Here is a 15040-nt window from a genome sequence, read left to right as displayed (position 1 = left end):
CTGATCTGCTGCATGCTTGTTCAGGGTCTATGGCTGAAAGTATTAGAGGCAGAGTCAGCAGGGCTGCCAGGCAACTGGTACTGCTTAAAAAGAAATGAACATGGCAGCCTCCACATAACGGAAAATTGTTACTTACCTGATGGTAATTTTCCTTTCCCGATGCTTATATGTCGTCACACTTGGGTAGATGCCCCGCCCCTTCTACCCCATAGGACCCCGTTGTTATAAACGTTTGATCCTACCCCACCTCTCCAGTCTTCTATGTAGCCTCGATCACTGAAGCCCACAGAAGGGAGGGTCGTGTGACGACATATAAGCATCGGGAAAGGAAAATTACCGTCAGGTAAGTAACAATTTTCCGGTTTCCCTATGCTTAATGTCGTCACACTTGGGACTTACCTAGGAAGAAATGAAGGGAGGGAGACCAAATGCTGTGCAATAAACGTAAATTTACTTAACTATGCAACATGTGACAACAATACAGTTTTTCCAAACAAAGCAGATGACTGTGCTGTCATATCTACTCTTTCCTAATGCCTCCATGGCAGCACTAATGGGTGGTGGCTCCGCCCCCCGCCCCCATAGGACAGGTATCTAGTTAAATTGAGGTAAGCTAGTCCCACCCTTCGTCTATGTTTTTCGTCCTTGCTCTCGACAGGATCTAGTCTTTAGTGCACCCCACCTATAGCTTTTAAAATACCAGGTTCAGCCTCTCCTGGTATGCCTCATAGCCTCTAAATGAGTCTCTATAGGCAGCCCCGTTCTGCTGATCTTGGGGGCCGTTTTTGTTCTACACACGGGGCTGTCAGGTGGGAAGCTAAATGCTTCCCTGAGTGTGTATAGAACCTGTACCTTGGAGCCAGGTGAAGCTGGTGTCGGCCGGTTCATTCTCCGCGGCCTGTGTTGCAGCCTGCAGAGCCTGGTCGGGCAGAGCGAGTAGGCGGCGACGTCATTTCCGGTTTGCGCTCCACGCAACCGGAAGTAGGAAGATGCGACGCTGCTCTAGCGTTCCTAGCCTCACAGGCGGCTGGGGGAGGCGGAGCGCTTAGGGGAGAGGCCCAGGAAGCCTGCTTAAGCGGCAAGATGGCGGAGGTCAGCGTCTTTCACTGCCTTTATGCAGGGACGCAGCGGAACAGACCTCTGCCTCTTGAGAAGCAAAAGGAATCTTCTTCTGAGAAGGTAGGCTGGAAGCTACAAGGTTTCCTTTCCAATCTACTTCTTGTCCTCTGCTCAATATGTATATATCAGCACTTGTAATAGGTACTGACATAGTTAGAGCTGCGTACTAACGTAGCTCCGTCTCTATTACTTAGGGATGTCTGATGCGGAAATGGACCTTAATGCGCCACACACAGATCAGCATCAAGTTGGCAGGTAGGGGTGCTTAAGGTAAGCTTCTTTCCCGTTTAGCAAAAGAGTGCGAAGAACTAAGTGACATTTCTTGTGTCTCCTGACAGCCCCGGAACGGCATCCTCAGACCGGCAATCAAGAGCACGATCACCTCAGAGCTCCAGATCGGCTAAAAAGAAAAAGCGCTCAAAGAGCAAATCACCAAAAAGACGACCCCCAAAACACTGTTGGGCCTGCGGAGAACGCACGTTACCGGGGAAGTTGGTTTGCGGCACATGCTTCAGCCAAATGGCGAGAGAAGATCCGCAACCAGTGGAGGTCTCACACCTCATCAAGCAGGCTGTCCAGGACTCTATGGCAGAGTATATTGCCAATCTACCACAGACAGCACCAATAACGGAACCCATCCCATCCACGTCACATCAAGACTCTGAGGCGCAGATGGAAGACCCTGAGATGGGGTTTAACTTTTCACTAGTAGAACCTTATGTAAACGCGGTGAGACAAGCGATTGAGTGGGAGGACGATTCGGAAGACGAATCACTCAAGGATAAGAAAAAGAGACGCACTTATTACAAGCATCTTAAGAAGTCCTGTACTCCTTTCCCGTTTATGCACGAAATTCAGGACGTCATTCACGAGGAGTGGAATAAAACTGAGAGAAAGGTTCCGCTCAATAATAGAATTACAAAACTCTACCCTTTACCTGAGAAGAAGTCAGAGTACCTAGACAACGCTCCAGCAGTGGATGCGTCCGTTACAAGGCTCCGAGAACATTTACGAAAGTATTAGTCCAGGTAGTGGCGATGCTCCGTCTAGATGGCCTAAGATTATATCACTACCTGGACGATATCATCCTAATGGCCCAAGAACATCAGATAATACTTCAACAGAGGGACCACCTTCTTCAAACTCTTCAGAAGTTCGGCTTGAGACTCCGAAGGCTTGTAACATCTTGGGGTTCTTACAGAGTGGGCTAAACAAAGATCTCAGCTACTCAGCCCTAAAGGTCCAGGTGACAGCCCTTTCCGCTCTAACTAAGGTTAGATGGGCCTTTGACCCTCTAGTAAAGCAGTTCTTGAATGGAGTGATTAAGATCAAGCCTCCAATAAAGACCGTATGCCCGCAATGGGATCTACCGGTAGTACTAGAGTCACTAAGACACGCTCCGTTTGAACCACTAGACACATGCTCACTTTGGAATCTGACAATTAAGACAGCTTTTCTAACAGCCGTCTCTTCAGCTCGGAGGGTATCTGAACTACAGGCCATGGGCAGTAAGGAACCATATTTATCATTCTTTCCGGACCGGGTGGTCATTCGACCAATTCAGCATTTCATACCAAAGGTGGCAACGCAATATCATTTTAACCAGGAGTGGACATTACCCAACTTTACCGAGGAGGAAACACAACTACCACATTCTCTAGACGTTGGTCGTATGCTAAAGAAGTATCTGGAGGCAACAGCCTCCTTCAGAAAGACTGACAGATTCTTCGTCATCCCAGCCGGTTACAGAAAGGGTGAGCCAGCCTCATCTAGATCAATAGCCTCGTGGATTACCAAGGCCATCAAAGCTGCATACAGGGCTGCCAATCTTGAACCTCCGTCTCATATAACGGCGCATTCCACAAGGTCCCTTTTTTACATCGTGGGCTGCGTATGGCAGAATTTCAGCAGAACAGATCTGCCGGGCAGCAAACTGGAAAACGATCCATACGTTTGTACAGCATTACAAAGTGGATCCAGCAGCTAATTCTACCTTAAATTTTGGAAGAACTGTACTTTCTGTTCACACTTAACTAGAGATTGTCCTTTAAAATAATAAAAATTTTGTTTGGTGCACTTGCAGACCTTGTCCCTCCCTATGTCTTTGTTTTTCCTAGTCAACTCCCATTAGTGCTGCCATGGAGGCATTAGGAAAACGGAAAATTGTATACTTACCTCCGGTAATTTTCCTTTCCTGATGCATCCATGGCAGCATGGGGGACCCACCCGGGTCTCGGCAAGTCCGAAAGATAGACGAAGGGTGGGACTAGCTTACCTCAATTTAACTAGATACCTGTCCTATGGGGGCGGGGGGCGGAGCCACCACCCATTAGTGCTGCCATGGATGCATCAGGAAAGGAAAATTACCGGAGGTAAGTATACAATTTTCCGTTATAATGTCTCATAAATGTATGAATCGTGGACCAGTTTGCTGGCACTTTATTGAATGCAGCCCACGAGGTTGATATACTTCTGGTAGAGTGTGCCAGTATTTGCTCAGGTGGAACTAGATTAAGGGTTTTATATGCCAGTTGTATGGCCTTCACCATCCAAGATGCAATAGTCCTCACTGATGCTGGTTCTCCTTTCTTGTAGCCGTTTGGGATCACCCACAACCTCTCTGTTTTCCTAAATCCTTCCGTGGCTCGAAGGTAACTTTCTATTGCATGTACTATATCCAGTGAATGCAGTTGTTGTGATTCATCCAATGTAAAAGCCGGTAACGTCCAATCCTGATTGAGATGAAACGTTGTGGCCACTTAATGAGTTTGATTACCAAGCTATCCCCGGCAAGGAGGCAGCGCCGCACTTTTTTTTTTTTAAATCATGTATCGAGCCCAGGGCTCGCTACATGATAGCCGCTGAGCGGCGGCATCCCCCCCACCTACTCCGATCGCCTTCGGCGATCAGAGTATGCAGGAAATCCCGTTGAGAACGGGATTTCCTGCAGGGCTTACCCGGTCGCCATGGCGACGGGGCAGGATGACGTCACCGACGTCATGGACGTCACAGGGAACCCCGATCCGCCCCTCAGCGCTGCCTGCCACTGATTGGCCAGGCTGCGCAGGGGTCTGGGGCGGGGGGGCGGCGCGGCAGGTAGCGGCGAGGGGCGGCGATCGCGTACTACACGCAGCTAGCAAAGTGCTAGCTGCGTGTAGGGGAAAAAATTATGCAAATCGGCTCAGCGGGGCCTGAGAAATCCTCCTGCGCAGGTTACCCCGAGCTGAGCTCGGGATAACCGGCAAGGAGGTTAATGAGTTTGATGACCAAGCTATCCCCATAAATGTTGATAGTGCTGAGGTATGCACCTTCAAGGTATGGTAACCTAAGCCTAAATCTAAACCTTTCTGCAAAAATTCCAATACCTGAAAAATAGCCCTCCTTCCTCAGCCTTTGCCCCTCAAATTCCATGCCATGAGATGGAGTCTCTCTGGGTCTTGGTGATATATTGTCCCTTGATACAGAAGGTTGGGGATTCGGGGTAGAAGAGGCTGCGTACGCATTTCCCATAATAATGGGAACCAGGTGCGGTTGGGCCAGTATGGTATGATAGCCACTACCGTTATTTTCTGTCTTATCATTCTGACTAGGAGACAATAAATTAGTGGTGTCGGTGGGTACACATATGCCAGGTTGGAGTTCCATGGTGCTTTAATTGCGTCCACTGCCATCGCCCTGCTGCCTCGATATCTGGCTATGAATCTGACACACTTTGTTTTTTGGGGAGTTGCCATTAGATCTAGATCCGGTGTCCCCCACTTCTTGCAAATCCATTGGTAGAGTTCCTGAGACAGGCACCATTCGTTGTTGCTGACAGTGTGCCTGCTCAAATAGTCCGCCGTGATGTTTTTTTTGTCCCGGAATGTAAATCGATTTCAAATCCCATACGTTTTTTTTCCGCAAACTTGGAGATGTTTGCCGACTCCAGTAGCAACTGAAGGCTCCGTGTACCCCCTTGCCTCCTCAGGTAGGCCACAGCTGTGGAGTTGTCCATCTTCAACATTACTGTTTTCCCCACTATTTCTTGCTGAAAAGCTAGCAAGGCCTGATGAGCTGCACGCAATTCTAATATATTTGCTGGTACCTGTCTGCTGTATGTCTCCCAGAGTCCCTAAGCTGTCCGCTGTTCGCAGTGGGCCCCCCAGCCTCTGGCGCTGGCATCTGAAGTAACTGATCATTACTCCATGTTGGATTAGATGGTGTCTCAATAGATTTTCTTTCAGTGTCCACCATTCTAGACTGTTCCTCATCAGGGGAGTAAGGAGTATTGTCTGATTGAAGTTGTCCTTTTTCCATTGCGAGAGGAATCCCCATTGGAAAGGTCTTATATGCCAATGGGCCCATCGGATCATCGGAATAGTAGATGTTAGAGTCCCTATGTAGCTCATACATTCTCTCGCAGGTAGGCTCCTCAATGACCGAATTCTCTGGGACTTTGTTATAATCGCCTGCATCTTTTCCAAGGGTAATGATAGGGAATTGTTCTGCGTGTTGATTAGTGCTCCCAGGGATATCATTTTCTGAGTTGGCTCTAATAGGCTCTTTTTCATGTTGATCTTCCAACCAAACTGGGAGAGAGTATCTAGGAGTATTTGTGTATATTTCTTTGTTGTCTGATTGTCTCTAAATCCTGACACAGAAGTAAAAGGTCGTCGAGGTAATGAAAGATGCAGAGACCTCGTGTACGAAGAAAAGCCACTACTGAGAGCAGAACCTTGGAGAATGTTCATGGGGCCGTGTATATCCCGAATGGGAGACACGTAAACTGGTAGTGGTCTTTGCCCACTGCAAACCTTAGGTATTGCTAGAATGCCGGAGCGATAGGTAGAATCACCAACTCTGTATACATACCATGAACTCTGTGTAAAATTGAAAGTATATTAACCTTGTGAGAACCATGAAACCCAAGCTTTAAAGGGAACCTAAACAGAGGATATGGGTTTTTCCTTTTAAAACAATACCAGTTGCCTGACACTCCTGCTGATCCTGTGTGTCTAATACTTTTAGCCACAGCCCCTGAACAAGCATGCAGATCAGGTGCTCTGACTGAAGTCAGACTGGATTAGCTGCATGCTTGTTTCAGGTGTTGTGATTCAGCCACTACTGCAGCCAAAGAGATCAGCAGGACTGCCAGGCAACTGCTATTGTTTAAAAGGAAACATCCCTATCCCTCTGTTTAGGTTATCTTTAACTACTCTAAAACTGCTCCACGCCAATGGGCGTGGCCGCGGCGGCAGCCCCAGGACCGCCTAACGCCTTCTGTCTTCAGTCTCCGAGCCTGTTAGAGGCGTGGTCGCCATCTATTTACACAGTACAGCACTGCGATCGGCAGCAGAGCTGTACTGGGGACAGCCGTGTGACTCGGCTGTCCCTCTGGGGGACGAGAGCGATCGGCTGTCATAGGCAGAAACCTATGACAGCCGATCGCATTGGCCGGCTGGGGGGAGGAAGGGGATTGCTTGAAAAAACAAACAAACAGAAATAGTAAAAAACATAAGAAAAATAGGAACATAAATATTTATAAAAAAAATAAACACAAGGGGGGCGATCATACCCCACCAACAGAGAGTTCTGTTGGTGGGGAGAAAATGGGAGGGGAATCACTCGTGTGCCGTTTTGTGCGGCCCTGCAGCTTGGCCTTAAAGCTGCAGTGGCCAATTATGAAAATAACAGCCTGGTCTTTAAGGGGGTTTACCACTGTGGTCCTCAAGTGGTTAAACACATCAGAGCCTACAAAAAGCCTAAAAAGTTGTCCTTCACTACTGTGAGAGTACTGCTGAAGATTTGTTCTGGTTGGTTAAGACTTCTGGTTAGTTGAGTTCTGGATAACTAGGACTCTCTGTACTTTGTACTCTTAGAGCCACAGGTCACGTCAGTGGACTCGGTTTTACAAGCTTGTTTTAACTACTACAGTCTATCTGGACGGATATATCCGTCCAGATAGACTGTGCTGCTGCTGGCTGAGGCGCGTGATCGCGCACGCTCCCGCTGCCTGCCGTTACCCTGCTTATCAGAGACCGCGGTATTTCTGCAAAAAATTTCCCGTCCTCTTTGTAGTTCCTGGAAGTGTGATCATACGCTTCCAGGACTTTTTTGACACTGGCCATCTTGTGGCCAAATAGTAAACTACACCCACATACATTTTTTTTATTAAAGTATTACATTATTTTACATTTAAAATTGTTACCCTCCCACACCAAAAATTACCCAAATACATTTTTTTTTAAAAAATGACAATTAAAAAAACAAAAAACCAACAGCATAAATAGTTACCTAAGGGTCTGAACTTTTTAAATATACATGTCGAGAGTATCTTATATTTTTTTAAATTATAAGCTTGTAAATAGTGATGAACGCAAATTGAAAAAATGCACCTTTATTTCGAAATAAAATATTGGCGCCTTAAATTGTGATAAGGGACATAATTTAAACGGTGTAATAACCGGGACAAATGGGCAAATGAGTTTTAATTACGGTAGCATGTATTTTAAACTACCAAAAAGTGAGAATTTTTTTTTCCATTTCTTTCTTAATGTTCCTGTTAAAATGGATTTAGAAAAAAATTCCTACCAAAATGCACTACCCAAAGAAAGCCTAATTAGTGAGGGGAACAACAAGATATAGATCAATTAATTGTGATAAGTAGCGATAAAGTTATTGGCGACTGAATGGGAGGTGAACGTTGCTCGGATGCATATGATTTTCGACACTGTAGGCTGAAGTGGTTAACAATAAAGTAACTTAACTTTTTTCTTTTGTCTATATAAGGGCATTATCCAGTAGGATCTTTTGTGCAAGATTTGTTTCCCAGTACTGTACACACATCTGGGTCCATTCACACTAGAAGCGCTTTTCTGAGCGCTTTGTGATTGATTAGCGCTTTTTAAAAATTGCACCCATTCACTTTCATGAAAATCGCTGTAAAAATCGCAGCAAATTTTTGCATACGCGATTGCAAAATCGCAGTTTTTACGCATTTTTTGACCACTATTTAAATGAAAGTGAATGGGAGTGATTTTTTTTTTTTTTTTTGTGCTAATCAATCACAAAGCGCTCAGAAAAGTGCTTCAGGTGTGAATGTGCCCTTAGGTTTGTTTAAAGTATATGTTTTAGATGGGGTCCCAGGTTTTTCTTTCATGCTATTAAAACCTCCCTAGTGGTATGGACGGAAATGTCCATCCATAAAACCATGCTGTGAACAGTATAAACGTGCATACACATCAATACTCTCCTGCACTGTATGCTAGACCCTTGCTTGACACATTTTGGCAAGTTACAGGAAAAAAAGTTTTCAAAATAAATTTTATCACTTTTTGCACAGAAATCCTGGGAAAATTGAACGCCAGGAGGGTTAAAAAAGGTTTTTGTTTGCTGGTGTCCATCCAACCCAACTAAAACTTATGTAAGGCTGGGACCTCCCCCAAGTATCTCTGGTTTCTGCTGTACTTTAACATTTGAACATGTGCCAGCATTGGTGATGCCGCAAACCACACATCAATTCTGTATGTATTTCTATGTGTTTTGCTAGCTGTCCTGATTGTACAGTGTTTTAAATTGCTGATGCATTTCTGCTCCCCACTATTTGTTCTCGTCAGTCCAATAAATTCTCTCAGATTGAGGCAGCAATGAAAACTAGTGGCAGTTTAGCTGCTCTTTATTTCTGCTGCACACAGTTACTGCTTTACTTCTGCCTTACACACAGCATGTTCTCTTTGCTGAAGTATGCAGGTACAGCACTTTTGCTGGCTTTTAGTTGCTATCCTTATGCTGCCAACACATACCTCGAAGTACAGCAATCCCTTACCCAAGTGCCCACAATATGCTACATTCCAATAGGAGAAAAAGGTATGTAATGGTGCTCATATGGATTTTACTTGATTTTTTCCATAAGGACTTATTATTTATTTATTTATTTTTTTTATGTGGTGGTGCCTATCCAGACCGTTTTGTTCTCTGTTTGCAGTCTTTGTGGTATGGAGACTGATTGGGACACACCACCTCCTGTTTAATGACTGCTTCTCCAGAGGCTACTACCTACTTTCCAATCGATGAAACCACTTTTTTTTTTTTTAATAGTCTGTACATCTGCTCCAAGGCATCCGAATCCATTTCAAAAATTAAAATGTTTGTTTTTTATACTTCTATTGGTTTGGTTTGCTTACATCGTTCATTTTGTGTTGTAATGTTTTCTTTTACCAGGACTATGTTTGATAAGCCCAACAAGGATGCCTTTTACGTGGTCTTTCACTTCTTGTTTTCAAAACTGAATAGTGTACAGTGCAAAGAGGTTTTCAGGTAAATATTTGACATTCTTTCTTCTATTAAATTTTGCTTCACTAGCGTTCCATTGCGCTATGGAAGCTGTGTTCTCACATGGCTAATTTCCTGTGTATTTGCTAAGATTTCACACATTTTGGTTACTTAACCTCCTTAGCGGTAACCACGAGTCAGGCTTGGGATGGAAATCCGCAGCTCAGAGTGGTAATCCCGAGCTTGAGTGAGTTATATGCAAGGGTTGATGCAGATCTCTCTGCGGTATGTTTTTTGTTTCTTTTTTTTGGCCTAAAAGCGTGTTATAAAAGAAAAAATAATAAATAAAAAAAAATGTAGAGGTCGGCCTGTACTGCGCCTGCGCTGGCGGCGCTGTCAATCACCGTCACGTGGAACGCAGACTGCGCAGTCCCTGTGGTGGTGATTGACAGCGTCACTTGCGCAGGCGTAGTACAGGCCGACCTCCGGGTCGCCCTGACGTCATCACCGTAGACCAGGAGGCAGAGGCGGCGAACGGCTGCGGGCAGAGCTGTGGCAAGGGACATGCTGGGAGCTTGGGGCTGGATGTAGGCCCGGGTAAGTTGCACTTATTTTGCTTTATAATGCCTGATAACTCCTTTAAGGTGGAACAATTTTTTTTAATTTTTTTTTTCCCTTTATGGTCAATATAGAAGTGGATTAGCACATGTGATAACCTAACTTTACTGAATCATGTGATATTTTAACTTTACTACCTTGGTGCAGATTTGGCTGTAGCTTGTATGCAGATTGAAATTGTAGCAGTGAATTTGGCAAGAAAAAAATGTAAACGTGTCACATCACAACTGAGCTGATGGTTCTTTTCCCTTTGGCACTGCAGAATTGTACTTAAAGGAGTTATCAGCTACAATAAGTAAAATGAGTTTTACTCACCTGGGGCTTTCTTCAGCCCCTAGCAGCCGACTGTCCCACGCCGACCGACCCACTCCCTGCTGCCGTCTCGGTCTCCGTACTCGGTGCGGAGGCCGACCCCGGGGTTGTCAGCACCGTGCCTGCACAAACCGCCGCTGTCAATCAAACCCACGTTGTACGCGGTTTACTGCGCAGCCGTAGAACTACTGCCTGCGCAGTAAGCCGCGTACAATGTGGGCTTGCTTGACAGCGGCGGTTCGTGCAGGCACAGTGCGGACAACCTCGGGGTCGGCTTCCGTACGGAGACCGGGACGGCGGCAGGGAGCGGAGCGGTCGCCGTGGGACAGTCGGTTGCAAGGGGCTCTGCGAAAGCCCCAGGTGAGTAGAGCTCATTTTTCTTATTTTAGCTGATAACTCCTTTAAAGAGAACCCGAGGTGGGTTTGAAGAATATTATCTGTATACAGAGGCTGGATCTGCCTATACAGCCCAGCCTCTGTTGCTATCCCAAACCCCACTAAGGTCCCCCTGCACTCTGCAATCCCTCATAAATCACAGCCACGCTGCTGACAAACAGCTTGTCAGAGCTGGCTGTGTTTATCTCTATAGTGTCAGTCTGCTGCTCTCCCTGCCTCCTGCAGAACTCCAGTCCCCGCCTGCATCCCTTCCCTCCCTGCTGATTGGAGGGAAGGGACGGGGGCAGGGACCGGAGCTATGCAGTAGGCGGGGGAGCAGCTGAGACTGACACTACAGATGTAAACACAGCCTCACAGCACGGCTGTGATTTATGAGGGATTGCAGAGTGCAGGGGGACCTTAGTGGGGTTTGGGATAGCAACAGAGGCTGGGCTGTATAGGCAGATCCAGCCTCTGTATGCAGATAACATTCTTTAAACACACCTCGGGTTCTCTTTAATTGTACTTAACCTGAGTGTAGACACTGTGAAAAGTCACATTTCCATGAAATTCTCAAAAGTAACTGTCATTGGATAACATCCTTGTTTAAAGTCACGCAAAAAAAAAAAAAAAAAAGTTGGGGTGAGCCAACAGATGGCAAGGATTCTGTTATAGTGAAAGTCTTGTTTACATTGTTGTTAAACTTTTTTTTTTACTATAACTGTTTTTGGATTGTGGAATAAATCAACTGGGTTTCCATTAATTCTTATGGGGAAATTATGCTTTGATATAGGCTGGTATCGCAAGTACAGCTAAATTTACCTGTAGTACTGAAGGAGTACAGCATGTCATGTAGCAAGAGGAGGTCACTAAAAATAAGAGGAAGACCAGCCATTGTCATGCTTCTACTCCTTAGTTATTATTTCTAGCTGTCCTGAGCAAGGAAGGAAAAAAGGGCGCTGGACATTTTGGCGCCGCCATAGGCTGGAATGGGAATTACTGCTATAGCGGCTCTCAGAGGGTAATTTGTGCGCCAGCAAAAGACAGAGCCCAAATTACAAAAAAAAGTGCAATTCGGCAGCCGCAAGCAATAGCTGGCAATCAAATTGCATATTTCCCCTGAGTCCACGGCAGTGGGAATAGTTCACACTGCAGGGGCTTTTGCAGGTGCAGGGTGAGACTTTTTCAGCTTCACCCTGTGCCCAAATTTTCCAAGCGGCGGCTTTGCATGTATGCGTCCTGAGTATTGAATTTTTTTCTTGATTTATAACTTTTTTAAACATATGTCTGATGTTAATATGGTCTATGGCAGGCACTGCTGGCCACCGCTGGACAAGAAGAAAGATGCAGAGTTTAGAAAAGCGGCATGTGAATGGCTAAGAAAGATCTCTGTGAGTGTATTAAAACATCTATGCAGCACTGTAATATTATACCATTTCTTAATGCTTCTAATTCCCCTGTGTTTTTTGTTTTTCTTTTGAGAAACTTCATCTATATTTTCATTTTTTGTTTTTGTTTGCATTGCTGCAGTATCCCAAAAGTCGCACTGCAATGTTGTAGCCACAGTGCGACTGAATTAAAAGAGAAATTAACCCACTACTCGGTGCACATATGTTGCGTCGCAGGCAGGGCTGTGGAGTCGGTACAAAAATCTTCCGACTCCTCAGTTTAGGCTAATTTGCTTATTAAAATCTTGACTGAAAGAATGTAACATCACTGCCAAAGCTTTGGATTTTTAAAGCTATATTAAAGTGAACCTCCAGTCTAAAAATCTACTCAGCAGAACTGAAAAGGCATCCGTGTTTCTTTAACAGTTTCACAGCATCAGAACTTTGTTTTTCTTACCAAAGCCTCATTTTTAGCTGCACGGAAGAAAACTGCCCGTGCATTTTCCCCCTGATGCTGTGCAAAGCATGATTCAATTTCTGATGTTCTCCTTCTGCTGTTTTGGTGCATTTTTTTCCCCCCCAAAGATGAGACTTGAAGCCTGGCGCGCAGCTGGCAGGGGTGATCAGGACACCGGACAGTTGGAACTGTCTCATGCTCCTGTCACCTCCTTTCAACCACAAAGAATGGCTGCCCCCATGAAAAAGATGGCTGCTACCATGCAATCACAAACATTTGCCCATTCCTTTAAAACAGGGTGGGTAAGAGATTATATTAACTATCGATTTTAATTAACATAACTAATGTAACTTAATGACAGTTTGTTTGTTTAGGCTGAAGTTCCCCTTTAAGATGGCATCTGCTTTAGGGAACAAAAGCTCCTGGCCAGGAAGCTGACTCTTTAACCCGGTCATCCATCCTGGCCTGTCATTGTCAACATGAATGCCCCAGAATGTTGTCTGTATAAGAAGATTCACCGGAGCCCCATATCTGCTGGGTTCCAGCTATAGCCCTGACACCTTACAGAAAAAAGGTCATTACCTTTTCTATATCTGATACAGAGAAGGGCAGAGCCATTTTCTGCAAGGGGGCAAATCTATGCACCAGGACCCAGCTGATGCGGGGTTCCAGTGAATCTTGTTAAACAGACAATTGGGTTGATTCACTAAAGAGATTGCGACTGAGCGCATGTTACCCGCGGTTCTGTTAGCGTAGCATGTGCTCTTCACTTACGCGCGATACTTGTATGTACAACACGATGTGATGGTAGTGCGACCGCGATGCATCACTAACGCGTCCGCTCCTACATTAACATAGTAGTACTGGGCTAGTGAAGTGTCGCGCTACCATCACATTATAAAGTCTTAGAGTAAACAAAACCAGAGACCAAAATATGCTGAAATGAAGTTAAATTATACAAGATGCTTGTGCAAACATACAAAAAGATACATACAGTACCCCATTTTTTTATTTATTTATTTATTTTTTTTTACACAATTTTTCTTCTTCTCTGCAATGGTTTGCAAACCTAATCTATGTATTGGTTTGAAAGTCCCTCTAAATTGACCGGCAGTTTAGATTCTGAACTGTGGCTGCAGATTTAGTTTACTATTTACTGAGCTATACTTGTGGATTGGTTTGATTATTATTTTTTTTCCCTTTAGGAAGATGCTGGTAGCGGTTTGCCTCAAGTTGTAGCTTCCATTTTTCTTTCACCTGGTGGACCCAAGTTTGTGCAACTCTCGTACCATTTTGCCAGATATGTTATGCTACAACATATTAAGAGAGATGTTGATGGTGAGTCAATCATACGTTAAAAAGACAAACATCCTCTTTAAAATTACTGTTCCTATATTTTATACATTGATAGCTAATTTCCAGGGCTTTAGATTAGTTATAGGTTTATACAAGAGATGATTTAAAAAAAAAAGAAAACAGAACTTTTATTTATTGCGAGTGTTGTCTCCATTGAGATTTTGCTAGGATGTCCATGGAGCTATATACATGAACTGGTTGTCTTAGGGACGGGAAATGAGATTTATCATGTACATACATGTCTGGAATTCCTATTTTATCCCCACTGTATAAAAATGTAGTTTGTTGCATGGACAGAAAGGGAGAGGCTGTCCACAACTTCTAAATGAGCTTACTATACTTTTTGCACACTTGCCACACTTTTCTCCCAAATTAGTGGGGGGGGGGGAGGAGAGTCCCTTTTGAGAGACACACACACACACACTCACTCACTCACTCACTCACTCACTCACTCTCTCACACTCTCACACTCTCACACTCTCTCACCTCTCTCTCTCTCACTCTCTCACACACACACACACACCACACACAAACACTCCACACACACACACACACCTCACACACACACAACACTCTCACACACACACACACTCTCACACACACACACACTCTCACTCTCACACACTCTCACTCTCACACACTCTCTCACACACACACACACACTCACACACACAAACACTCTCACACACTCTCACACACACACTCTCACACACACTCTCACACACACACACACACACACACACACACTCTCTCTCTCTCTCTCTCTCTCTCTCTCTCTCTCTCTCTCTCTCTCTCTCTCTCTCTCTCTCTCTCTCACACACACTCTCACTCACTCACTCTCACTCTCACTCTCACTCTCACTCTCACTCTCACTCTCTCACTCTCTCACTCTCTCACTCTCTCACTCTCTCACTCTCTCTCACTCTCTCACTCTCTCTCACTCTCTCACTCTCTCTCACTCTCTCACTCTCTCTCACTCTCTCACTCTCTCACTCTCTCTCACTCTCTCACACACTCTCACTCTCACTCTCTCTCTCTCTCACACACTCTCACTCTCTCTCTCTCTCTCTCTCTCACACACTCTCACTCTCTCTCTCTCTCTCTCTCTCTCTCTCACACACTCTCACTCTCACTCTCTCTCTCTCTCTCACACACTCTCACTCTC

General features: G+C 45.1%; 1 protein-coding gene across 2 annotated transcripts in view; it reads left to right on the top strand.

Annotated features, from left to right (window-relative positions):
- Positions 1-15040, top strand: part of HAUS6 (HAUS augmin like complex subunit 6) — an 82937-nt gene that overhangs the window by 17560 nt on the left and 50337 nt on the right. Inside the window, exons 1-4 of one of the 2 annotated variants that reach the window (XM_068234388.1) lie at positions 3721-3770; positions 9319-9414; positions 11987-12065; positions 13725-13857. In XM_068234388.1, the coding sequence (XP_068090489.1) occupies positions 9323-9414; positions 11987-12065; positions 13725-13857 (304 nt within the window). In that variant the 5' untranslated portion in view covers positions 3721-3770; positions 9319-9322. Of the gene's footprint in view, positions 1-3720; positions 3771-9318; positions 9415-11986; positions 12066-13724; positions 13858-15040 lie in introns of those variants that run through there. The other variant, XM_068234387.1, reaches the window with a different exon arrangement.

Source organism: Hyperolius riggenbachi, chromosome 1, assembly GCF_040937935.1.
Source record: "Hyperolius riggenbachi isolate aHypRig1 chromosome 1, aHypRig1.pri, whole genome shotgun sequence".
Classification (NCBI taxonomy): domain Eukaryota; kingdom Metazoa; phylum Chordata; class Amphibia; order Anura; family Hyperoliidae; genus Hyperolius; species Hyperolius riggenbachi.
The sequence above is the reverse complement of the archived record's forward strand: the minus strand, read 5'-3'. Positions and strand labels throughout refer to the sequence as shown.